The 27,952-nt window shown below is 40.3% G+C and overlaps 1 protein-coding gene across 6 annotated transcripts in view; it reads left to right on the forward strand.

Annotated features, from left to right (window-relative positions):
- Positions 1-27,952, forward strand: part of VPS13B (vacuolar protein sorting 13 homolog B) — a 777,539-nt gene that overhangs the window by 731,013 nt on the left and 18,574 nt on the right. For all 6 annotated transcript variants that reach the window (XM_005613228.4, XM_070222393.1, XM_023649188.2 and 3 more), the window contains exons 51-56: positions 2,006-2,152; positions 4,139-4,422; positions 6,579-6,706; positions 6,921-7,120; positions 20,430-20,548; positions 23,980-24,782. In XM_005613228.4, coding sequence (XP_005613285.2) covers positions 2,006-2,152; positions 4,139-4,422; positions 6,579-6,706; positions 6,921-7,120; positions 20,430-20,548; positions 23,980-24,782 — 1,681 coding nt within the window. The remainder of the gene's footprint in view (positions 1-2,005; positions 2,153-4,138; positions 4,423-6,578; positions 6,707-6,920; positions 7,121-20,429; positions 20,549-23,979; positions 24,783-27,952) is intronic.

Raw genomic sequence — 27,952 nt, forward strand, 5'->3', positions numbered from 1 at the left:
CTCTGATACAAAGAAGTTGATCTTTCTTTAGTATTCAAGGCTGGTATCCATTTCCTCAAAGTTGTCTGGGCAACACATGTTTATGCTCTGCTGGCCAAAATACTGTAACATGGGTATAAATGGCAAAGAGCTGTAAGCTCTTTGTGAATCACCCAAAGTTGAATAGTTGTAAGTTGAGAACTACCATCAAAACCTGGAAAGAATGTTATGATATACAAACAGCCTATACCTCCAACACCTCACAAGTGGCCACAGCAAGTGCTGAATAAATGTTTGTGAATGAATGAATGAACTGTTGGAAAATGTATATATTATTATATATTTATATCTCATTATTCTTTAGTAGTGAGTCTTAGACTTTTTAGTCTCAGAGTCCCTTTATACTCTTAAAAATTATTGAGGACCTCCGAAAACCTTTTTTTTTTTTAATGTGGGTTGTATCTATTGATATTTATCAAATTAGAAATTAAAACGAAAAACTTTTAAAATACAAGAATAGATAAACATACATTCCATTAGCTGTGAGAACGATGACATCATATATCATATAACCTCTGGAAAACGCCACTGTACACTCATGAGAGAATTAGAGTGAAAAAGACAAATAGCATCTTATTATTATTATAAAAATAGTTTTGACCTTTGGACCCCATGAAAGGATCTCAAAGACCCCTCACCCAAGAGTCCCCAGACCACACTTTGAGAACTGCTGACCTGACATTACCACTTACTAGATGGGTATCTTTAGGGGAGTAATATCTTCTCTAAGCATCAGTTCCTCCTGTAACGTGGTAAGGTAATGAGATAATACATATTAGTGATAAACAGCAGCACCATAGAACCAGACTGCGTGATTTCCAACCCCAACTATACTTTGCTTTATCTTTATGACCTTGGGCAAGTTACTTAAGCTTTTTGTGCCTCATTTTCACCTTCTGTAAAATGGGGGTCATAGTAGCTACCCCATTTGGGTGTTGTGAGGATTCTGTGAGTTAATATGCATGAGACACTTAACACATGTGGAGCATGAGAAAGCAATATATGAGGGTCCATCATTATTGTTTTCTTCATCGTCATCATCATTGTTGAAGTTCTCAGAACTCGCCTCAGTCTATATTAGACATTCAGTGAGATAGCTGCCGTGATGAGCATGAGAAAGAGGAGGAGGAATGCTTAACAGAATTCTTTATGTTGAAAAAAAAAGATTGGCATCTGTTTACATTATAAGTGCTTTATAGATAAGTATTTTGTGAGAGAATTGGTTAAATAACTTGAAAACAAGTCTCTGTTACTCTAGAGTAACAGTGAAAGTAACTTCTTTGTAAAGTACCCTGTTGTAGAGTAAATAGTGGCCCCGTTTAGGGGTTAGGACATTTTTGAGACTGAAAGGGGACTTTGAGTACTCTGAAACAAGAAGTAAAATTGGTACTGTCCTGAGCAAACTAATAGATAAAATGACCTTTTAAAAGTAATCAAGAGGTTTTTTTTTTTTTCTCTATGGGCCGGCCAGGTGGCGCAGCAGTTCAGTTCACACATTCCCTTTTGGCAGCCTGGGGTTTGCTGGTTTGGATCCCGGATGCAGACCTACACAGTGCTTATCAAGCCATGCTGTGGCATGCATCCCACATATAAAATAGAGGAAGATGGGCACGGATGTTAGCTCAGGGTCAGTCTTCCTCAGCAAAAAGAGGAGGATTGGCAGTGGATACTAGCTCAGGGCTAATCTCCCTCAAAAACAAAATATATATATATATATGTGTGTGTGTGTGTGTGTGTAATAAAAATAATAAATACATTGAAAAATAAAGAAAAATAAAGAGGTTTTTTTTTTTTTTTAAAGATTGGCACCTAAGCTAACAACTGTTGCCAATCTTCTTTTTTTTTTTTGGCTTTTTCTCCCCAAATCCCCCCAGTGCATAGTTGTATATTTTTAGTTGTGTAATGAAGAGGTTTTTATATGCCTTATAATATTTTAAAAATTACTCTGTCATCAATTGTCTTGCAGTTGTGTCAATTCTGCATTTCCTCCATGGTACAGCAAGGTATACAAATTATTCAGATTGAAGACAAGACTACAATAGTCAATAATACTCCATATCAAATATTTTATAAACCACAGTTATCTGTCTCCAAACCCCATTCTGGAAAGGAGGTAAGCAATTCATAACATGACTGATTTTTCGTAAGTTTTGATACATGAACAATAAATAGCATAAACTTTTTCTAACCTAGAACAAATAAAAAGCTAACACTGAATATAGGTAAAGAGAAATTCATTTATTTTTGGTTTAATTAAAACCATGGATGTCATCATCAGCACTTCCAAGGTAACTAATGAGCAGAAATTCTACAAAGCAGCAGATCCTGACACAGTGCTGGGTTAGTGCTGCCTGCACTCCATCTGCTCAGAGGCTGCAGCATGCTCACTAAACCAAAGGGAAGTGGTCCTGAGGACTGGTTCTTGAGTCTCAAGTCTCGTGGAAAAGAACATCTGCCTCACAGGCAGAGGTGCCTGGAGGAGCCACGTGGACAGAAAGCTCAGCCCCAACTGAGCCACAGATCTGGGAGCATTGAGCTCTGTGTCCACAAGGAGAGTAATATGAAAATGTACCAGCTGATTTATATTAACATCTCAATGGCAGAATACACGGAAAATGAATCCAAGAAGGATTTTTGGTTCAGTTCTTTATACAATTAAAGTGAACCGTTAAATTTTGAGAGAGTAAGGAGATATTTTAAAAGGACTTCAAAACAGAATATGCTAAGTGATGCTATTGTTTTATGCTATTGAAACTCTCATATAGGAAAGTATTATCTTTCTTTCACTTTGTCTGTGTTTATTGTTATCCCTTACTCTCACCCCCCCAAAATTACATTAGAACAATAAAATAGGATAAAAATCTCATTCTTCTGAACTTAGAGTGCATTGTAGTATTTACAAAAATGTCAGAACAGTAGAATTTCATCTTGGTTCATTGAAGTATTAATAAAATAAATAGGTGACCAGCAGTACGCAGTTGGGAAACGCAGGTCAACAGTGTTTGCCTCGTAGTGAGGACCCAACAGAGAATCAGCATGTGTCCTGATAGTTCTGCTTCTCCCCACCGGGGGGCTTCCTGAGACACTGGGTCAGGGCTTTCCACACTGACGTTTCCTCATCTGAAAATGGGTATAATTTTGTATTCTTGCAGGTTTTTGGTGAAGATTAAATGAGAAAATATGAGTTAAAAGGCTAGGCTTTCAGGAAATGATAGTCGCCAGCAGCCACCACAACACCAGCATCACAATGAACTCCTCATTTCCTCGGCTTCCTGGAGAGAAGGGGAAGGCCCATGTTCTTCCCTGCAGCCGAGGAGTGTCCACTGTTTCAGCCCTGACCTGCTTCAGGGAATTTTTTAAAGACATGAGAATCCCTAGCCTCTTAGGAAGACTGTGTGAGGCAGTGGGAAACACACTAAACAGGAGGCAGGAGGCCTGGCTTCTGCCTGGGCTTTGCCACTCACTGGCTTTCTGATTTTGGACAAGTCATCAGCTCTCTGGAAATCAGCTTCCTTAGCTGTGAAAGAGGAGGTTCAAGTAAACTGTCTCTAAAGGTCCTTTTTAAGTCTCAAATTCTGACACTCCCTAAGGTGTTAGAAACCAGGTGGAATTCCAGCTGAAAGTTGGGATCAGAGTTTCCTCCTTCCTCAGGATGGGCCTTCAACAAATTTAGTCTTCTGAGTTCCATATCCCAATCAGATCTCCTCTTCCCAAGGTTCCCCAGGGTGCTGCAACCTTTCAGTTCAGCCATACCTGCCCAAGAGGACTCCCTCTCCAACACATGGCATTTCTACCCCTTCAGCATCTAGGGTTTTGTGATACCTGAGGGATATTGAGAACTTTGCATCACCTTTTAAACCACCTCAGCACTATCATGTTTCATTATGCCTAAAAAAGCAGACCCTGCTCTCACTGCTTATAATTGTGTCATTAGGGCTTTCTCATGGGAACAGGATTTCTAATATTCTCATGTCCCCCACCTGGCCACCTCCTGAGAATACATAGTTATGGCTTGATAGAAGTTGTACTTTAAAAAGCTTGACTTCTCTGTATTACTGCAGTGAATGTTCTCTCTCTATATTGTCTTTTCTTTTTTCAGTGTTTTCACGTTCCAGACAGTGCTACTTTCAGCATTTGCCCCGGTGGTGAGCAGCCTGCTGTGAAATCCAGCTCCCTTCCTTGCTGGGACTTAATGCCTGACATCAGTCAGTCACCACTGGATGCATCTCTGCTTCAAAAACAGATCCTGCTGGCGTTTTCTCCTACTGCAGGTGCCGACAGCTCGCAGTGCTGGAGCCTGCCAGCTATAGTTAGACAAGAGTTTCCCAGACAGAGTGTGGCAGTGCCCTTCAGGAATTGTAGGGGAAATGGATTCTGTACCAGGTACATTTTTAATGGCTTAGGATATTGTATACAATTGGGCAAATGTTATGATCACATATGGGTTGCCCCAGTGTACTACTGATGAGATTTTCTCTTGTGCAGCATATATTGGGGGAAAAAGATGATGTTTGGACTGTAGAATAGCAGCGATATATAGTAATAAAAAGGTTACCTTTCTTTTACGATTTCTTAGCCGTTGTCAGATGATAAGAAGTAAGGGTTAAAATATGAGAGAGTTAAGTTGGAAAACCTTTTTTCCCCCCATATTTTACTTTTACTTCAAAATGGAGTTTTTCTCAAAAAGTCATTAAGAGAGATAACTTAGATAAACACAAGTCACAGAAGACTCTATTCTGTGGCTGTTCCTTCATGCAAGTTACTCCAATTACCAATTACCAGTTATGCAAGTAACAACCACAGAATCAAGCCAGAGACATGTAATGGTTTGTTCATACTGGACTTTTAATTTTGTGGTTGTTTTGCATGCAGTATATCCTTTCTGTAGCTGTCAGGAATACCTTATTTATGGTATATGTAAAAAGTGCAATAGAAAACATATTGTGATGTTATGAGAAGTACCTTATTCTCGTGATTATGAATTTATAGGTTTCATTTGAGATTTTAGCCATCCTGACGTGCTGATGTATACAGAGATTTCTAATAGTAATGTTTTAAAAGATAACATTATCGTAAGGGTTTGTTTGCTACACGCATCTCTCTTCTTTCACAACATTCACAAACATCCCTGATTTTATACACTTTTTATCCCTAACTCTGGAGAGAAGTGGTTATCCCTATATTCTGATTGGAGAGTTTAAGTGTGGTGAGTTTAAGGAAGTATTTTTCAAAGTGATGTGAACCTATGTCTAAAAAACAAAACTTAGTTTTAAAACTGAAAGACAAAATTTAAAATAAAATTTCATTTGGAAATTATGTTTAAAATTCTAAGAATTATAGGACAGGATTTCATTAATATAATTTAATCTTATCTATAAACATTAAGCTAGTTATTAGATTGAAAGCACCATATGTTAGTCCTGGCCCCCAGCTTTCTTGGCTATCGAAAAGAAATTCTCTAAGGGTGGCTTGCCCAGCTCTTTCAAAATTAGGCTGGGGAAACAACTTTGGTGTTAATCCAAGGACTGCATTCTGAAAGTGAATTCACTTCCTACTGTCCCATCTCCTCCTCTCTTCTCCCCTCAGCCCAATAGTGTACATTGATGATATGATGAATGTGATTTCTCCAAATGCTAATGGACAGTTCACTTTGACATTTCAGACAGATACAGTCTTTGGGAAGGACTCACACTGGTGAACAGGATAAATGGTGAATGAGAAATTCTTTAGTGCTTCATTGACCCTTTTTAATCAGCATTTTAAACTGAGGGCCATGTTTGGCAAATACCTAATCTGCTTGATTAATTGGAACAATCAGTCCATGTAATTGAAACTTCAGAGAGAATTTGTTTTTCCGGCTTTGATATGGAATATTATTTGGCAGTCTATTGGTCTGAATTGGAAAATTTCTCTCTCTCCATTGTAAAGGGCAGCCTGTGCCTAGATAGCAGTTTTTCTAATGCCAAACAATACAGGTTTGTTCTTGGTAGTCAAAATGGAGATCCTGTAAAGAATGATGATCTTGTGAAAATTAACAACAAACATTATAAGCCTTTAGAATAAAAAAAGAGCAAGTACCCAAATTCTCTAGTAGTCCTTCTAAAAGCACATCAGCTCCTCCTTTGCCAAAATTTATCAAGCACTTTTGAGGAAGAAGGCACCCTATCTGAAGAGTTTAAGGCACATATGCATAGAGGGAAAAACAGCAGGAGGAAAAGTTAGCACAGGTTAGCTGTAACTCTCTCTGAGTAGTAGAAGTTATGCTTTATTTTCTTTTAAATAATTTCCCCACTTTTTGAATATTTTTTGATAAATATATGTTATATTGTTGGAAAAAATCAGTAAACCATATAATTAGTATATAGCAGTTAGTAGATGAGAGGATGGTCTCCTTTCTCTGGAAAACGTTTCTTCTGATCTGTGAAAGAGAAGCTGTCATAGGGTTCTGAATATTGCAAACCTAAATAAGCATGTACCATGAGAGAAAGCATTCATTTTTTTCTAAACCATTTCTGTCATTTAATCTGATTCTCTTCTAGGGCCATTGCACTGACATATCAAGAACATTTTGGAGTGATTTATTTAACCCTCTCAGAAGACCCTAGTCCTCGAATAATTTTCCACAACAGATGTCCAGTAACAATACTTATAAGGGAAAATATTAGAGGTATATTTTATAGCATTTAATTTAAATAATACAAAACCTATGTTTTTTCCCGAGATTTTTGATTCAGTAGTTACCTGTGATCCTATGAAGAATGTTTAAATAAAAGTATTATTCATCCCTCTTTGAGAAGTTTCTCTTGCCACATTATGTTTAATATTCCTAAGTCTTTGTCTTCAAGGCCTAAGTTTGTATATGCCTTTTTTTTTAATTTTAGATATTCCAAAGTTTGAGGTTTATTGCAGAAAAATTCCTTCTGAGTGCTCAATTCATCATGAACTGTATCATCAGATTTCCAGTTATCCAGACTGCAAGACCAGAGACTTACTTCCTAGCCTCCTTTTGAGAGTAGAATTGCTGGATGAAATAACAACTGAGTGGAGTGATGCCATTGACATCAATAATCAGGGAACACAGGTCAGTGAGCCATGTGTGTCCTGCCAAGGCCCACAGAAAAACTCCCTTTTCTAAAATTTTGCTGATTGTCTGTTTTTAAGCATAGTTTTCTAAATGCTGAACTTTTTGTCTCTTTGCAAGGGTTCGTGTGTATCCATTTTTATATTATCCATAATGTCCTCATTATGTTAGAAATTCTCAAACACAAGTATGTATCTCCAAAGTATACTATACAACTGTTTACTAGAGAGGAGCACTTGGTAAAAGCAAGCTCATCTTGGGTCTAATCCAAGCTCAAAAACAAAATAAAATTGTTAGACTTCTCTGTATAGAAGGTAGTCTGTCCAGATTTTAGGACAATCATAATACCAACCTTAGAGTAATGCTATCTTTTGAAAGTTTACTAATTTTAAAATATATATACTTGTACTAGTAGTACATAGAACTCTAGAAATATAAGTACAATTTTAAAAACTTGAACAGATTAAATGTTCTGATTTGTCTCTGTCTTACTCTGGATGTTAGTGGTATTATTTTTGTTGAACCTAGCACTTCATTTCTGTGTAGGTAAAATTTACCATTTTTAAGTGTATGATTCAGTGGTATTGAGTACATTCACAGTGTCGTACAGCCGTCACCACGATCTATTTCGTCATCCCAAACAGAAACTCTGTACCCGTTAAGCAATAACTCCCCATTCTCCCCTCCACTCAACCTCTGGTAACTTCTATTATACTTTCTGGCTCTGAATTTGCCTATTCTAAGCACCTCATATACGTGGAATCAAACAATAGTTGTCCTTTTGTGTCTGGCTTATTTCACTTAGTGTAATATTTTCAGGGTTCATCCATGTCGTAGCGTGTATCAGAACTTCATTCCATTTTATGGCTGAATAATGTTGTTCTGTACTTTTTCAATGTTCTTTCACATCTATTAGTTCATTTGATCTTCACAACAAGCCTGTGAAATAGGTCCCATTGTATTGGCTACAACACACATATTAAATTTATAAATATATTTATAGTAATAATAACGACTGTCATTTAATGATCACTTAACTATATGCCAGGCATTGTGCTGAGCACTTTACAGTCATTCTTCTCTAACCTTGACAACAGCCATACAAGATAAGTCTATCATCTCTATGTGATAGAAGTGAAAACTGAGACCTCCAGATGTAACATGGCCTAATATATTCCCATATATTATAAGAGAAGGAACTAGGGTTTTATCCAGACCTACCCAATTCCAAAGCCTGTGCTCTGAATGCTACTGCCTTACCTGGGATTCCTCCCTTCTTCCCCAGTAATGCTGGCACGTTCTTTCTCAGCTCTCACGAGAGTCTCTCTTTTCACTCCTGTGAAGTCTCCTCCCCACCCCTGGGACCCTCTACATACTCATAGAATATTAGTGATATTTAATTGCACTTATTTCTTTAAATGATTTCCTACCAAGTCAAGATTCCTGGCACTCAGATACCAGCCTTATTCATCCTCAGCCTACAGCAGAGTGCCTGTCAACACAGTAAGATCTTAATAGATATCAAATGAATAAATAAATGACTGAATGAATGAATGAGAAGGTAGGTTACTAAGAGAGATCATGTAAAAGAAGAAAGAAGGGTCCCAGGCCTAACCTTGGGAAACTCCAACATGTAAGTAAATATTGCAGTAAGAGAGACTGAGAAGGAACGAGCAGAGTGGGAGGGAAAGGACCTGGGCAGGGTCGAAATGTGGAAGCCCCTGAAAGAGAAAGTTTACAGGCTGTCAGATGGTGGAAAGACGGAAGCAAGGTAACAATTAAATTACAAGTTCAGAGTGAATGGAAGTGAGGAAGTGGAGGAACAAGTGAGAATTGTTCTTTCAAGGAGTGTGGCCATGAAGCAAATGAGATCAGTGGGGAGGAAGTTACTTATATACTGTAGGAAAGGAGTCAGTCAGGGAGTTGCCCAGAGAGACAAATCCAAGGCACAAGGAGTGTAATTCTGCTTGAACAGAAGGGCCACGTCCTCTTGTCTGACAGTAGAAAAGAGGTGGAGATGGGCACAGGTGTAGGTAGAGATGTTTGGAGGGATAGGGCTGGAAAATTGCGTGAATTGATACTCAGTGGCTTTAAGTTTATTGTGAAGCATGGAATGAATCATCTATAAGAGAGGGAGGGAAAGGGGTGGGGGCCTGGGGAGAACAGTAGCTCTGGAAACAGGTGAAGGACATGGCCAGGCACAGGTACAAGAATGGCCCAGCGGCCTGGGGGCCACGCTCACCTTGGAGACCTGCATTTGTAGTGGTCCCAAACTATCCAGGGGTATGATTTCCATCCGCAGTGCTCATTTAATGAACAATGAAAATCTCATGGATCTGTGTAGCCTCAGGAGATGTTCCTGGTCTCCAATACTAATTTACAAATAAATATTGCAAGCTTCTCAAGCGTCCCTGAACTCTCCTGCATCAGTGTGAAGATTTTTGAAACCGTGCTTATATATGTCTAGGGAATTCTTTACCACAGGCATTCTGCCTGCCAAACCTTATGTGGGGGATTCCCATTCACTCTAAATTTCTTCAAATCTCTGTAGTCAGGAATACTTCAAAGCTAAGGGGAGTTACTCTTTCCAACACCTTTATCATCCCTCATCTGAGGACCCAGCAAAATCTCATGTTCCCATTAATCTTGGAGGAGCTGTGTGCCATATGTCCTGCAGACCATGGTTTACTTCCTATTCTGGAGGAAGATTTGTTTCAGACCCTCATCGACATCTTCTCAGTAATACACCAGGACATATAAATCACTGGGGAGTGAAGGGAGCTGTGTCCTCTGATGAAAGGAAGCACCTCCTGTAGGAGTGAGTTTGTCTGCCAGGAGCCTTTCCTCAGCCCTGGGTCTGAGGCACGAGATGTGAATTTCAAAGCTCACCTAAAAAAGTAGACTTAAAACATCGTAAAATCCCTATTATGCCACAAGGAAGAAAACTCCTTTAGCTTTTGTCAGCCATAGATATACCCCTTGCCTCGATTTTATAAATAGGACAGGTGTCATGTTATATAATTTTGAAATGGAATATGAGAGGGAATATGCACAAAATAACCTTATAATCACACAAAGAAGTTTTCTTTGGATCAAGAGTTATTGGGAAGACCTGATAGCATGTAAGAATCACAAAATTCTGATTGTAAAGTTGGTATGGATTTTCTGGGGTTGTGTCCCTGGCCTGCATCTGGTTAGAAGACATCTCAGCCAGAGGCCCTGAAGTGGTAGCTGGTACTCTTATCCATGATTTGACAGTGGGTGGTAGCCTGACTGTAGGGAGGAAAAAATTGTCAATAAATAAGTGAGGCATAAAAAATAAGCTTACATTGTTCATTTTAAGTCATAATTTTGATCCTATCAGGGAAATAGTTTAGAATCCTGTTATAGTGTATGGGATTTCAATTTCTGGTAGTCAGAAGCCTTATTTTTATCAAAGTTAGGCAACATTCTTATGAAAAATTCAAAACAAAAAGATAAAAACATAGTAGTTACTATTTAACTAATATAAACATTGTGAAGCACACTTTACTTATTCAATCAACAAATACTTACTGAGTTTATAATCTGTGCCAGACATTATAACTTAGTGCTGGGACTCCATAAAATATAGTGAACAATGTGAAACACTGCTCTTGCCCTCAAGGAGATTATGTGAGGAGGAGATAGTGAAAGTAATCATATAGGTCATTGTATTATTGTGAACTCTGATAAGAGCTATGAAGGAAAGACACACTTGTGTTGTTAGAGTGTACAGCAGACTAGTTTGAGAGGCCAAAGGTTGTGTTTCTTGGTATGAGACCTGGCATCTACGCCTTCAAGGAGGAACAGGCATTAAGTAGACAAGAGAGTGGGAGATTTTTCTTGGCAGAAAGAGCAACATATTTGAAACTTTGGTGCTCAGAGAGGGATCATGGTCCTTTTGAGGATCTAAAGGCCAGTGTGGCCATAGTGCCAGATGAAGGAAAAGAGGGTAGGAGAGGACACTAGTGAGGTAATTCAAGGCCAAACCTGGCAAGATCCTGTATCTCCAATCAAGGATTTTGTTTTTATCTTAAGAGCCATGGGAAGTCATTGAATTGTTTATGAAAAGCAATTTCTGAGCCATTGAAATAGCAATAAGAATGAGCTGTTTGAACCCCAAAAAGCAAATTAAAATTATCCCTTTGCAGGTGAATTCTCTTCTAAAAAGATCCAGTAAATTCTCATGATCTTTGACTCTTAGCAGAAGTGTTCAGTGGGGTCATTGTCATTGAAGTTTTCATCTCAAATAATGTAGGGGGTGTGGCGGGGCTGGGGAATGACAGTCCATGTTTGTATTAGCTTTGTACCACTTACAAAGTGCTTTCACAGCCACAGTCTCCATTCTTGCGTTCATTTATTCAACAAACTTTTATTGAGGGCCTATCAAGGGCCAAACCCTTTGCCCTGAATAAGGCCTAATTCCTGCCTTCAAGGACCTGAGTGACTAAATAAATGCACTCAAGTGTAGTAAGTCATAAGATAGAGCCCCTGATCACCTCAAAAATTCTAAGATAGGGCAATAATTTTCGTGTTTCTTTTACTGATGAGGGGATTGAGGCATAAAGAGTGATCAGCTGGGTCTTTTATAACTAAGTAAGATCAAGCTGGCACCTGGATCTGCTCACACATGGCCCAGTCTTGTTTTTCCTACACCAAGCTGGGTCACTGTCTGGCCTTTGCAGTCCCGCCCTAGCTACAAATATTGCTACCTGGAAGTTCATGAAAGCACAGGTTAGAAGAGGTTTTCTAATTTCCCCCTTTACCTTGTGCAAGAGTCCCATGACGTCTCACCTCAGAAGACTCCCAGTGTCATAGTCATGGCTTATTCCAGCAGTGACTATCAGAAAGTTTCTGCTCATATCTCCCTCTGTAGCATCCACTCATTCATCCTTGTTTTGCCCTCTGAGGCATCATAGATTATTTACTTCCCCTTTAATACAGCAATATTACAATTACATGAAGGCAGCTTCAACATCTTCTCCAAGTGTTCCCTTATCTGGGCCAAACATTTCTAGTTCCTTGAATCATTCCTTCAGTAAATGTGATTTCCAGACCCATCACCAAGTTACCCTTGTCTGAGCACTCTAGTGTGTTATGTTCCCTTTTAAAAATCTGGCAGCCGGAATTACACATAGTATTCTAAATGTGGTCTAACCAGCTATTACTTCCCTATGCTTGCATTAATAAAGTAGAAGATTGAGTTAGCATTTTATTAACGAGTTGAGACTTTGTTATTATAGAACTGTGGTCAACAACATCCCCCACATCTTTATCATATGATTTGCTGTACAGTTGACTTTTTGAACCCTATGACAGGACTTTACATTTATCCCCAATAAATTAAATCTTGTTGCTATTGGCCTAGTCCAGCTAGTTGGAATCACTTTTTAAAAAAAATTTGTGATGCTGTCATCCAACATATGAAGTATCCCTCCCTGGTAGCTTTACGTCATCTGTAGATGTGGTAAGCATGCATTCTACTTATTCATCCAAGTCGTTAATAACATGTTGAACAGGACAAGTCCAAGGTCTACGTGCTGTAGTGAATCACTAAACACTTCCCTAATGCGTGGGTTCAGTCAGCCACTAACACACCAAACTCTACATTTCTTAAATAAGAAAATGCATCTAAAAGCACTTTTTAAACTATACTGGATAAGATATTTCTTATCTTGCTTACAAGAATGTCATGAGACACTTTGGTAAGTGCCTTGATGAACCAGGACTTAAATATGTAATCAGTCCATTTGGTGCAGATCAGACAGAAGTAACACTGAGCGTTAATGCTTAAAGAGAACGTGCTGTGTTTAGGGATTCCCCTAAAATATTTTTCAGTAAATGTACAGAGGGAAGAATTACATCCAGAATATCTGCTATTTTCTTTTCATCCTTATCCAACCTTTTCTAACTTGGTCATCTTAGAAATTCATCTCCTTTCTCTTCCTTTCTGGGAGATCTAATTCATCTAATAGCTTTAGCTACCAGCTATCACCCATTCACCCCCAGAGATGTATCTCTGGTCCCCACATCCCTCCCAAACTCCAAATTTGTGTTTCCAGCTTCCCACCAGACATCTCCACCCGAAAGATCTATGATCATCTCAAACTCAACACACTGAAATCAAAGTGATCCTTTTCTATTCCCTGAGCCAGCTTCTCCTAGAGTCTCTACTTCAGTTAATGTCATCACCATTTTCCCAGTGTAAAAACTTTACATAATATTGATATAAATTCATATTGAATGCCTGCTTTATGTCCAGTCCTCTACAAATATTGTCATTAGTCCTATCGTATCCCTTAAAGGCAGATGCTATCTGAAGCTCAAAGAGGTGAACTTACACAGAGCAAGTGGACCTGGGATTCAAACCCAACGGTCTTGCTTCGAAGCCTTTCTTTTCTGACTGCATCCCACTGCCTTCCTTTCTCTCTCTTCACCCTCACATCCAGTAAGTCACCAAGTTCTGGGAGAGATTCCTCAGAAATGTCTCTGTATCTACCCCTTCTCTCTGACCAGGGTCTACTTCAGGCCTTTTATTTGTCATCCCTCTCCTAGATTTTAGTGGTAGCCCCTTAAAGTGTGTCTCTGTTGTCAGCCTCTCCACCCTCAAGTCTATCTCCACCACTATCACCAAAGTGATTACTAAAACACAGAGTCCAGCCCAGAAAAGGTTCTCTAGTCCAGTAGACTGCTTAAAACAGACCACTCCCTGAGACCAAGCAGGCTACATATTACTCCCTCTACAGGTTAGGGTTCAATCCCATAGCACACATGGAAATCTCTTTTTCCCTTCAAAGTCTAAGTCTTGAATTCTTCCATATCATGGTTTTTCTTCTTAAGATATTATTTTACAAACTGCTGAGTCTGCAGATATAAGTAGTAAATTTCAAATTTATTCCTTCCCAAAATAGGAACTGAAATGTTTTTTGATTTTTAGCCAAAAGTCAGCAGAACAAATACGATGCTTAATTAGCATATCTTCAGATCAATTGATGGAGGCTGAGACGTCCCATGATATGCTGTAGACAAGCTGGAGACCCAGGAAAGCCATAGTGCAAGTCAGTCCCAGTCCAAAGGCCTGAGAACCAGAGGAGCTGATAGTATAAATTCCGTTCCAAGGGCAGGAGAAGACAAGATGAAATGTCCCAGCTCAAACAGTGATACAGGAAAAAAAGGGGCAAATTCTTCCTTCTTCCCCGCTTTGTTCTATTCAGGCCCTCAACGGATTGGATAATGCCCACTCACATTGGGGAGAGCAGTCTACTGAGTCCACCAACTCAAATGCTAATCTCATCTGGAAATACCCTCACAGACACATCCAGAAAGAGTGTTTGAATCTGGGCACCCCGTGGCCAGTCAAGTTGACACAGAATTAACCATCAAGAAAGGAAGTGAAAATTTAAGGTGGGGGCAAAATGAGTCAGGTAGAAGAAAGAGAGTTGGAGAGAGAAGCCCAGCAAGAGGTACCATAATGGGAATTGGAGCCCATTTGAAGAGGGAATCAGTTAAAATTGGAGGAGGGGACAGCTTAAAGACTTTTAATAACAGGGATACCTGTGATTTGAGTTTAACTCAGCTGCAATGCTGGGCTGCATTATAACTCTTTCTTTATTATCCCTGGATTGTCACATGTATCCTATTTGGCAGGGGGGAGGGGGGCGGGGGGGAGCAGAAAGAGGGAAAGAAAGCAAGAGAGACAGACTTTCAGGAGTACTTTCAATTATTTCCTATGTCACCTTGTAACTTATTTACACAGTAAAATTAAACTGGTGTAATTTTTAAAATATTATTTGTTGAACATAAATATGATAACTAATCATTTTATTTTTATTTATAATTTTTTTGTGTGACAAAGATTGGCACTGAGCTAACATCTGTGCCAGTCTTCCTCTGTTTTGTATGTGGCATGCCACCACAGCATGGCTTAAGCACTGTGTAGGTCTGCACCTGGGATCTGAACCAATGAATCCTGGGCCACTGAAGCAGAGTGTGTAAACTTAACCCCTACACCACTGGGCTGGCCCCGATAACTAATCATTTTAATAAAGATAACTGAATATACAGAAGAGCACATGTTATATTAAGGTGTTTTTTACTTGTAATTGTAGTAAAAGACAGTGTGGAAGGGGAAGGCAGGACTTTGGCCTCAAATGGTATTCTATACCCACATATGTAAGGGGAAGTCTTACTGATCAAAGTGCTCTAACACAGACACAAATGGCAAAATGGAGTATCCCCCAAATGTTTTATGGTTAAAGCAGCAAGTGTCTGACTATATGTTGCCTATAGCCTTCCACACACACCCCCACACTGCCAGTGTGAAGTGAAGAAAGTAAAAAATAACTAAATGACCGCATTGATCAGGACTGGCTAGCTCCTCCTGCAATAACAAACAACTCAAAAAAGGAAAAATCCCCATAGCCATCAGTCATTTCATTCATTCTTTTTCGAACTATACACACAACAAACAAATCTCCTTCCCAGGGTCCTAACCAGTCAACACAGCGCACTGGAAATCCAGTACTTCTGAGTGTTCGTCTCTTAGTCTGGACCTGACTTCTTTCCATCTGGAAACCTATGAACTCATCTGCTCCCTATCTCCTCGCCATGTTAATGGATGGGATAGCAGTAATAGCCCCTCCAAATTGGAAAGAGGAAGAATGAGACACATAGAGCAGCCTCTCTTCCATAAAAATTCTGCAGTTTTTTCTGGGTGCATCCTGCGGGGTCTATACTCTGGAAGCAATGAAGTCTCCGACCCCTGTTCTGCTCTTGGAAGAGCTCTCTTACCATTATTCTTCTAGTTCCTGGATCTCCCTCAGAGATCTTCCTTGGCTGCAATTGAAGCTTATGTTGAGTCTCAAATAATGACAGTCTCTTTTAGTCTAGGTTCATGAGTTTATTGGGCAGTAGTAATTTCTCAGAAACTCAGTAGACTTCTTATTTATTTGATTCCAGAGAATTCCAGGTACTAATAACCACATCCATGGTCCTTTTTTGAGACATATTTCTGTGCTATCTTGCTTCCTTACCTCTTTCTGGATTTAAGAGGGCTTCTGTGGGAAAGTTATACTCTTAATCTAAATATTTTCCTGAGTCACTTTAACAATTAAGAAGTTTTATCAGAGAGTGTAATGCCTATATATATCCCTAAGGCTGAGTATTAATCTATCTTCATGTTTGAAGACTAAATTTTATCTCTTGCTGTTTGGGGTTTAAAAGCATTTCTAAGTTTGCAAGGCCCTGAATTTCTGGAATCTCTCTATTCTCTTTCATTTTTATTGCACACTGGCCCAACTTTTCCCTGAGCTCACTTCTTCTTCATAATACATTGCCAGACACAGCCAACAGCAACCAAAACACACTACTAATATTTTGTTTCCAAACCTCATCTTCCAGACCTACAAATTTATTTGGTTTATGATCTACCTCCCAAGTAATCCCAGACAACGGTTTTACTAAATGTCTTGCTACTTCATAACATGAATTTTCTTTTTTTTAGTTTTCAGTATCAGTTTCTACTGCCTGATTGTTAAGCCAAGGGCTCATATTTTAGGTTTTTGCTAGAACCCTGCTCCTATTACCAATATCTGTATTGGCTAGTACAGGCTAGATTATTCTGCCTGTCATAATTCTAGAATTTACTTCTTGTTCATGCTATGTGCCCAGTCTTTGTCATTTGGGGGCTCTGTTCTACATGGTCATTCAAGGACCCAGATTGATGGAAGCTCCATCATGTTCTATTTGCCCCATTGTAACAAACCATCCCAAAACCTAGAGGCTTGAAACAACAATAATTAACTTCTCGTGATTCTGAGGGTTTGGTTGGGTGATTTTTCTGCAGGATGAGTCTGGGATCACTTATGCAGCTGCTTTCAGCTGGAAAGTAGGCTGAGGGATGAAGTCTGGGCAATTCTCTTGCCATGTGATCTTTCCTCCTTAAGAAGGCTAGACCAGGCTTCCTCACATGGTAGCAAGAGGGCAAACCCAAGAAGCTTTATCAAGCTTCTTCTTGCCTTATGTTTGCTAATACCCCGTTATCTGAAGAAAGTCACATAGCCAAGCTCTTGTGTCAGTATAGGAAGGGCCTAAACAAGGGAATGGATACTGGGATGAGCAGTTCCCTGATTGCGTAACAATCTGTCATGACCATCTAGAGCAGGAGTCGGCAAACTTTTTCTTTAGTATCTAGATAGTAAATATTTTAAGCTTTGCAGGCCATACAGTCTCTGTCACAACTTCTCAACTCTGCTATTAGACAGAGACAATATATAAAGAAATGTGTAGCTACGTTCTAATAAAACTTTATTTACAGTAACGAGCAGCAGATCATATTTAGTCCACCATTGATCTGGATCATAAAGCCTTTATTCAGTCTCTGCAGCAAGGAAAGAAAGCTGGCTCTTTTATGCTTTGGCTCAGAAGTAGCACATGTCAGTTCTGCCTTTAGCCCATTGACCAAAACTAGTCATGTGGCCATACCTAACTGCAATGGGATGAGGAGTATAATCCTGCCCTGTGCTTGGAAGGAGAGGGCAGCTAGACATGAGTGGACACTAGAAGTCTTTACCACAGGACCCACATTGAGATGATGTCCATTTAGATCTTTACTGAGTACCAGGCACTGGTTATAAGTACTGAAGAAAATGGGCACAAAACTATCGCCCTCATGAGCTTATTCAGAGACCGTGATGGTTGGTACACTAAGAGGGAGGAGCATTTTATATATCTCTGCCCTGGAACTGTTAGTTATTTACTATTATTTGCACACTTGGCTTTTTCACCAGCTGAGCTGTGAGCAACTTGAGGGTATGGTTATATCTTCTCGGTGCCTAATACAGTGACTGACTCTTTGTAAGTACTCTTTGAGTATTGAGTAATTGAATGATTGAATGTTCAAACCATCAGACCAAAACAAGGATTTACTTTAAACTTCTGGGAGACCTGGGTATTGGTGCCTAATTTCTCTGGCACGTAGGTTCCTAACTCCCTAATCCCTAGAGCCGCTGTACACAAGGCTTGGTGTTGTGAGTTGTTGCTCTATATGTGAAGAGACAATGATAGGCTCCAAGACTTACAATCTGTGTTTCTTCCATTCTAGTGGTGAGTGAAAGGGACCCAGCAAAACTTTCTCTCCAGAGTCTAGGTTTTTGGGCAGAAGAAGTACCTTAAAGATTTAGATTAATTTGCTTTCTTTCACAATCCCTTGAGCAGTCAACAGAAACCATCAACTTGGCTTATTTTTACTATCTTAGAAAGTACAAGTATCCTCCTTTCGTAATGTCTGAAGATTACTTTGAGAATGAGCAGAAAATAAATATTTCCCTCTTCTGATCCCCTCCTTCCCTCCTTTGAGGGGTGGTAGTTCTGGTTTTTAACACTCTGCTAAAATCCTGGGGTACACACTGAAGTATGGACAGTCATTGAGAGAAGGGAATATATATGGGAGCATAGGGCCTTTAAAAGATTTGTGCCGAGTGAATAATCCCGTGTCTGTAAGCCTAGTAAAAGACCAATTGACTTACTTTACATATCATACAAAATAATGGCTTTCATAAATGTGAATGTTCCTCAAAGAATACCAGTTTGTTTTAGATTCATGAGCTAAGCCATTTTTCAAGTTGGCTGCATTCTGAATTTTATCATAGTCAAGTTCACTTCTTACCTTGGAACAAATAGGGCAGATTCAGGATACAGAGTTTTTTGAAACAGATATTTTTGCAAAGCAGTCCATTTAGGAAATACGTCCATAGAGAGTACAAATTGACTCCACTCCTGCCCTCAAGAAGTTGACAATCTAGTGATTGAGTCAGATATATAAATAGGTGACTATAAGATGAACAGTACAATTTGTGATCAAGTAGAAATATGGTTAAAGTACTTTGGAATGTAGGTGTAGGTATCAAGCCAAGGAAAGGAATAGAAAAATTATAGAATACCTTCATGGAATAAGGTGTCCTTAAGCCGTATATGCAAAGAAACATTGGATTTTGAAAGGACTTTATGGAGAAAAGTTGTATTTGAGGCACAGGGAGTACTGAGTGGCAGACAGGGGCCTACGCTAGAGCAGTGGCTGTGGAAAGAAAAAGAAGCCACTAGTGGAAGAGCCGGCAGAGCTGGAGGATCTAATGGTTGCTGGGCTGCAGAGGGTGAGGAGAGGGAGGAGGCAGAGATAACATCCAGGTGCCCCGGATGCTGAAGTTGGTCAGGATTTCTGAAGGAAGAGCTATTGTTTAAGAAAACAGCCCAGTGACTTCAAAGTCTCATCCAAATTTGAGTCTGTAACTCTCTCCTGTGGTTCTGTGTACACTCCTTCTGGTACCTCTTAGTATGCTCAGAATGCAAATACATTCACTACCTGTCAAGCAGGCACCTAGCTTTGTTCCTTCATGCAGGAATTTCAGTCTTTCTTCTTTTATTTGCTGTCCTAATAATAATAAAGCACCCAGACTTGGACTGAATTGATATTGCAAATGCTCAGAGTCAACGTTCCCAAACCTAAGGAGGTTATTGCCCCTACCCTCAGGTAATGTTGGCTGTGAACACGATGTTCTTGGAGCTGTTTTTCAAATAGTTCTGTTCTGTTTTCAAATATTTCTCCATTTAAGCAACATGGGTATTTAATGGTGAAAGGACATCTGTTCTGCTGGCCTGGCACTTGGCTTCTGAGATAGAAGTGCTTTTAGGTCTTAGTCTACCTTCTCATGGTAGAAAAATTAATTTTGACTCCAAGCAAATGAAGCTATCTGATGTTCCTGTTACAAGTGATGTGAGTGCCCTGGATTATAATACATCTTGTTGGTAGGTTTTTGGGTGTGTTTTTGTGTCCCCAGCACAGAAGGGCATCCTCGTGGTAGTAAGTCAACACTCAAGAGCCTGAAAGTTTTTTGCACATTGCATTTCAAGTCCTGAGTTTTAGAGTTTTTTCCCACAGAGATTCACATGCAGACATAAAGCTGGCCCATGGCTGGGCTCCAGCCCATGCAGAGTTACTTGCCAATTCCAGAGAAGCAGAGAATGAAGACACTCATGCCCCGTCATCCATCATTTTTTTTTTCCTATGAACCTTACAGCTGGATATTGAGAAATCTGGATTTGATCTTTCTTTCTTTCTTTTTTTTTCATTTCAAGTCAGCTGAATAGCCTGTACACATGGATATAAAGAAATATAACCAGGAAGTGTTTGTGGTATTGAATCAGAACTTGAGACATTTGAAGTTAACCATTTCAGTAGTGTTTTTTACTTCTTTTCGATTTTCAAAATCGGATTTTGAATGTTGTTTTGCAGGTTGTGTTCCTGACTGGCTTTGGCTATGTATATGTGGACATTGGCCATCACTGTGGCACAGTCTTCATCACTGTGGCCCCAGAAGGAAAAGCAGGACCCCTTTTAACCAATACCAACAGGTGGGTTTAATTATTATCCCAGTAGCAGTATAGTAAGCTTTCTCATTATAAAGTTGTAAACCTACTATTTACCATTCTTTGTCATCCCTACGTATCCATTAAAGCTTTGGGTTAACTATCGTGTAATCTATCAGGATATGGTTATTCACATTAAATCATACCTATAATATTTAGCAATATATCATCTTCCGTGGGTACCTCTTCCAGTTCTTCTGTGGTAAGTTTAACAAACTGATTTACGAACTAAGACATGCATCTTAGAATTATACATTATCATTAGCATGAAATGCAAATTAATACTTCTGTATCCACATGACAACCTAGTAATTAGTAATTAGACTTAAAAATTAGAGCTACATCAACAATAAATTCACTTATTAGAGCCACATTTTTCCCCCTTCAACCTGACTGTTGCCATCAGGTTTTACAAACATGAACCAAAGAGTTAATATCCTTAATTCAAAAGAACTCGTATAATTCAGTAGGAATAATATGAAGATAACCCTTCCTTCCAAAAATAAACTAAGGGCAAAAGACATCAACAGAAAATTCTAGGAAGAGGAAATACAAGTAATCAAGAAAATGCAAATTTAAATAAGATATTGCTTATCAAATTAACAGTAATGTTCCATCATATACATCATATACAGCAAAAATGCATATGATAAATCTAAAATAAAGCAAACAATATAAAGTGGAATATGTAAATATGATCCTAGTTATGTGTCATATATACATACACACCCACATAAATACATATATGCATGCACATTCTCACACACATACACAGAAAACTTTCCTAGAAATAAGACTAAAAAGAAAAGAAAGAAACAAAATTGTTAATAGATGTGGGTAGAGAGCTAAAAAAAGGGCTATCTAAGCCCTTTTTTAAAAAAAGTTCCTTGCTTCTCATATATGGTTAGGAACTCATTAATCTGGACCATGCCAAATTATTATTAATTTGAATTTATAACGTTTCAAACAAGGTTGAGTAGAATGTTTTCTTTGCCCAGAAGTGTTTGTAAAACACTAATAGTATAACAAAATTGGAGACTAAATTTAAATTGCATAAGACAAAATTTCAAGCCTACACAACCATTTTAGAAACATTTTATCGAGGGCATTAGTAGGGTATCGTTGATGACAACAGCAACAGACTGCACACTGAGCAGTAGAAGTGGAGAAGGCTCATTAGTTCCTTGTACTTCCTCAATTCGTTTATTCAACACACGCTTTTCAAGTGTTTCCTGGATGCCAGGTACTGTTCTGGGGATAATACATCAGTGAATAAAAAGACCAAAATCCATGCTCACATTCTCCTAAGTGTGGAATGGGAGGACAGAGAACAAAAATAATAAAAAAAGGAAATTTTATGGTGCATCATAAATCTAAATGTATTTTATCATAATAAAATATAAAAGAGGTTGGTATTCTGCAAATAGAAAAATAGATCCCAGTAAGAAGGATCAGGAGTGCCAGGGCATAGGGACAGAGAGAGCACAGTTTTAAAAAGACAGGTATAGGTAAGCCTCACCAAGAAATTGACATTTGAGCACAGACTTGAAAGCAGCAGAGGGTTAATAATCTGGAGGAAGAGCTTTGCAGACAGAGGGCACAGCCACTTCAAAGGTATGAAGCAGTGTGCCTGGCATATTGGAGGAGCAGGGAAAAGGCAGCTGTGGGCAAAATGAGGTAAGTGAAAGTGGAAGCAGTAGTACCTGAGGTCAAAAGGGAAGGCTGGAAGGAGGGGACACATTGTGTAGAGCTTAGTTTTCATTCTGAGTGAAATGAGGAAGTCATTGGAGCATTTTAAGTGGAGAAGTTACATGACCTGACCTGAATTTTGAGAAGATTGTTGGCTGCTTTGCTGAAGTAGATTGTAAAGAAGCAAGGTAGAAGTAAGGAGACTAGTTAGGAGATTATTACAGTTATTCTCACTAGAGATGCTGATGGCTTAGATTATAGTGATATCAGTGGAAGTGGTAAGAAATGGTCAGATCCTGGATAGCCTTTTCAGGAAAAGCCAATGAGACTTCCCTGACACATTGGATAAGGGGTGAAAATAGAGGCATCCAGGAAGACTCCAAAATTTTTGGTCTAAGCAACTGGTAGGATGTGGTTGCCCTTAACAGAGATGGGAAAGGCCATATGTAGGTTTAGGGGTAAGATCAAGAGTTTGATTACAGACCTGGCAAGTTGAAATGTCTTTTAGACATACAAGTGACCATGTGGATTGGCAGTTAGAGGTGTAAGATTGGAGTTCAGGGGGAGTTCCAGGTTAATTATGTGACTGTGGAAGGTATATTTATGGTACATTATGGTACTATGTCATATGCCGTCAGCATATAGATGGTATGTCAAGCCATGAGACTGGATGAGATCTCCAAGGAGAGTGAGTGGAGATGGGAAGAGAAGAGGACCAAGGGCACCTTAACTTTAAGAGATCTGGGAGAAGAGGGGGGAGACTCCTGAGTGACTGAGGATGAGTGACCAGAGGTAGAAGAGCTGAGAGAGTGTGCAAAGAAAGTGTTTCCAGGAGGAGGGAGTTATCGACAGTGTCAAAATGCCATTGTAGATCAGGTGAGCCACAAACTGAAAATCCACCATTGGATTTAGCCACATGGAAGTCACTGGTGGCTTTGACAAGAGTTGCTTTGGTAAACTGGTGGGGGGCAGAAGCCTGCTTGGAGCAAGGTTAAGAGAGAATGAAAGGAGAGGAATAGGAGGCAAAGTGTATAGAAAATGCTTTGGAGTTTTTATGTAAAGGGGATCAGAAAAATGAATGGTAGCGAGAGGACAAAGTAGAGTTACAAGGGGGTTTTTTTTAAGTAGGAGCAATAACAGCATGTTTATAAGCTGCTAGTAATGACTAAAACAATGATGATGTAGAAGAGAGGTGAATTGCTGGAGTGATGACCTTGAGGAGGTGAGAGCAGAGTGATGCAGTGCACAATAGAGGGGTTCACAGGCAGTTGAGCCCTAGAAATGTTGGGAGAGCAGAGCACAGGGGCGGAGATGCTGGTAAGTGGGCCATTGTGGTGGGAGTTCCTGCTGATTTTCTTCTGCTAGCTTTACTTTTTCCATTTAAGGAGGCTTGGTTATTTTATTATGTCTTTCTGCTCTGTGATGATCATGATAGAGAATTAGTGCACAAAAAACTTGGGGGATTTTGCAGTAAAAATCTAGTGTTGGTAAGGGAAACACATAAACGTGGCAAGAACTTGTAATGGTCCCAGTGGGAACATTTCCCAATACTGTTGGAGTGTGACTGGCTCTGTCCATACACGATGTACTGAAAGTTGAGTTCTTATTTGTTTCCTTGAGAATCTGAAGGGACATCAGGAGTTGCTTAGTAAGGCACTGTCATCAAAAAAAAAAGGAAAGAAAGAAAAGCAGGGGGAGACTAATGGTCTTTTCTCTTTCTCCTCTAGAACTCTGGAGAAGACTGTGACGTTTAAAATGTTCATCACTCAGTTGAGCCTGGCAGTGTTTGATGACCTCACCCACCACAAAGCATCATCTGAACTTCTGAGACTCACACTGGATAATGTTTTTCTCCAAATGGCCCCAGTGGCTGGTCACCTCCTTGGGGAAGAGACAGCTGCAGCCCTCTTTCAGCTTTACTGTGTGGAGGTCTACTGTGGGGACCTCCAGTTGGATAACCAGCTATATAACAGGTCCAATTTCCACTTTGCTGTCTTGGTCTGCCAGGGAGAAAAAACAGAACCTACCCAGTGTTCCAAAATGCAGAGTCTCCTTATATCTAGCAAAGATTTGGAAGAATACAAGGAAAACTGTTTTATCAAACTTCGCCTCACCTTAACTGAGAGCAGGAGCTTATTTGATATTAACGAGTTCAGTTTTGAATTGAAACCTGCCCGGTTATACGTGGAAGATACGTTTGTGTACTACATCAAAACTTTGTTTGAGACTTACCTTCCTAACAGCAACCCGGCTGGTCACCCCACAGTGCTCTCAGGTGGCAAACAGGTGTTGCCCATGCAGGTCAGACAGCACGCGATGGCCTTGGTGAATCCTGTGAAGTTACGGAAGCTGGTCATACAGCCGGTGAATCTCCTCGTGAGCATCCATGCTTCCCTCAAGCTGTACATAGCCTCCGACCACACTCCGCTGTCCTTCTCGGTGTTTGAAAGAGGCCCCATCTTCACCACGGCCAGGCAGCTCGTCCATGCCCTGGCGATGCACTATGCTGCTGGGGCTCTTTTCAGAGCAGGTGAGGACACAAGCTAAGGGTCTGTGATGAGCTAGGGCCTGGGCAAAAAGGAAATACTTCGGGGTAGTACCTTATTGACTTCAATTCATAGGGAAGTAATATGGTGAGAGGTGAAGAACATGGGCTTTGTCATTAGACAGCAATGGATTTAAATCTAGGCTCTGCCACTGCTGACTATAAGGCTGACAGCATTACCGAACCTCCCCACGTCTCAGTGTCCTTATCTATAAAATGGGTTTTAATTTGGAGAAGGCGAAATGAAAGTATGTAAAGTACCCTGCATTCTACTTGGCACTTAATAAATAACCAAGCAATAGTAGCTGTTATATTCACTGTTAGGTAACTTAGAATTTTAATTCCATTTAGCAAACACTTCTTTAGCTCCTTGCAGGTACAAGGCTTTATGTTAGCTCTCTGGTGCAGCCAGGAAAACCAGCCCAGGCCCTGAGCCCCTGAGCCTAAAAGAAATCCAGTCCTAGGTTGTTAGCTTTCTTCATTACAGGCCATGAATAGCTGTAGGTGAGAAATTCAGAGGATTTGTGTGCTCATAAGATGCATAAAGAGCCTTCTACCTACCCAGTGCGGCCCTGCCTGTCTAGACAGATTGCTGAGAGAAGGCTGTCGGTGTCTCAGCCTCTCCACAGACCTGAGCTGGAAAAGTCTGCAGGGGGTGGTTTGAATATGTGTGCAAAATGTATGAGGAGTCCTGTGCGCTAAAGATTGAGTGTTGAGGACCAAGTTGTCTCAGAATACTCTAAGGTAAGGCTTCAAAAAACGCATTCCTGACCTGAATTCACTCTAAAGCAGTTTCAATTTGATAAAGCGGCTCCTCATGTTCCCATGAATTCAAGTAAGGAACAGCAGCCAGAGTTGGTCTTGTGGGCCCTTTCTGGTAAAAAACAAGTCTTACTTTCTGAAAGTAAAAGGAGAGAGCCTTTGTAACATTGTATTTGGTGAATGAATTCCCATATATGATTAACATTGTAGCAGCAAATGACCCATGTTGTTGCCATATGGGTAAGATTACATTTTCTCTGTAATGTAATTCATAGAGTTAATAGGGCTACCCGAACTCTTAACTGAATATGACAAGATTCAGAGAGCACCCTGCCGGAACTGTTTTGATAGCTTGCACAACAATAAAGAAAATATTTCCCTCTTGCTAAGAAATCATTTAAAAATAAGCAGTTAACATTTCACATTTAATAGATGGGTATATTTATAAACAACTCCAGAAACTTGCCCTTTCAGGCAGTTTTTGCTTTTAACACGAGAAGCAGGCATGCAGGTTACTGAGCTCTGATCTGGGGCCTGGGGGGAAGAGGCCCCACCCAGCACCGCACAGCGCTGAGGTGTGGGAGCACCCACTGTGTAATGAGCTGGCAGAGAAGCTCCAACTGTGGCACCAGCGAACCACGTCCCTGCAGCCTGTGTGCTAAAAACGATCTTTCTTTGTTTTGTTTTATGTTTTTAATGAGCTTTCACAAGAACATTCTGTTTGGATTTTTTGTAATCCACCTAAAAATCCTCTAAGCTGTTGTCCCAACCTTATTATATGCTGAGACAAGAAATTCTAATTTAGAGGGCCAAGTTTTTAGAACCTGTTGGGAATTCTGTCGCTAAATATCTGTGGACAGTCTGAAGGTTATCTGGAGGAAAGTGGTGATTGAAAGAGTTGGAAATGGGAAGATGGTAGGAGGTTACCGGCCCACGGTGTACTAGTACTCTTGTGGAGAAAGAGAGAGGGCTGGCCTGGGGGTGATCAAGTTGCATCTGCATCTCCTGTGGGTCAGGATGAACCCACTGGACTTGGTTATAAGGTTCCTGACTGGGAGGCTCAAAATACCCTGACATCATTTCTAGGGAAGTTTGTGGAGTCACCTTGAAGAGTTTTTAAAAACAAAGAAATAGTAAAGTAATTAGAAATGAGGAACTAACCCTATTTGAACAAAAGAATGTGGGCTTTATAATTTCCTGGGGTCTCTCTCTATCCACAAGTCTCAGTTTGATGGGAAGTCAGACAAACACCCCTTTTCAACAAAATTTCCAAAGAAGCAAGCAAAAGATATATTTGCTTTTGGAGGAAAATAATTTAAAAAGGAGTGCCCTCAGTTACTTTGGGCCCATTTCTGGCCAGCTCAGATGCCACTGAGAAGTCGCTCTAGTCCACGCATAGGCCTCCCATCAGCCAGTGGCCCCAAGCTGAGAGATCCTGAGCCCACCCTCACGTGGCAGGGGCGAGCTGCATCACCGGGCGGGGTGGTTTCTGCTCGTTCTGCCTGAATGGGCGCATTGTAGAGCGGTCTTTGCCTGGCAGTAGCTACTCTCCTCTCTTTATCTCTATATGGAATCTTTGGAATGAAGGGGAATTAAGATGTTTCTGGACCAAACTTCTGCCTCCAAGCAAACCTTACAACTATTTTAAGCTAAATAGAATCTGCTATTTCTTTACCTCCAGAGTGGGTCCTCCAAGGAAGAATATTCCACAACCTTCCAGGGTACATTGCCTACTTGCTGCAGCCTGGACTCACAGAAAACATGACGGGGGTAGGGGGGTGGCTTTGGAATCAAGTCAGCTGGGTTGGAAACCCAGCCCACATGTCTTGACCAGCAGGGAGATGATCTCCTCCTTCCTGCCTGCCTGCGAGACGGTGGAGACAGCGTTAACACCATGTCAGGAGCATGCCCGGTACCGTCGCTGACCCCAGGGAGGGGCTCACTCATTAGCTAACCTGAAATTATTTGAAGGGAGGTAATAGTACTTCCCTTGCACAGTTCTTGTGACAATTAAATAAGTTAAATGCCAGGCACCCATAGGCCCTCCCATTTATAATCTTCACCTTCTGGAAGTTATTCCCTCTTTTATTCTAAACCCTAGTGTTATCATCCTGATGATGATATCATCCTATCAGAGAAGGGAGGTGAGCTCAAAATTTAAGAATGTCACTCTTTACAAGGGCTGGGCCTGAGAACCTTCAGGGTGCTGGCATAGCTCTTGCACCCAGGCCTTCCCAGTCCCCTGGGATCAGTGACTTGACTGGGGATCTCTGTCACAGGCCTGTACTCCAAGAACCTGCTGGTGAAGGAGAGTTGGCTCCCACATGGGTCCTGTCCCCACGGCCTCGCCATTAGAGTGCTCTCAGCCCCAGGCTGGAGAGCTCAGTGGGTTC

This window comes from Equus caballus, chromosome 9 (assembly GCF_041296265.1).
Source record: "Equus caballus isolate H_3958 breed thoroughbred chromosome 9, TB-T2T, whole genome shotgun sequence".
NCBI lineage: Eukaryota > Metazoa > Chordata > Mammalia > Perissodactyla > Equidae > Equus > Equus caballus.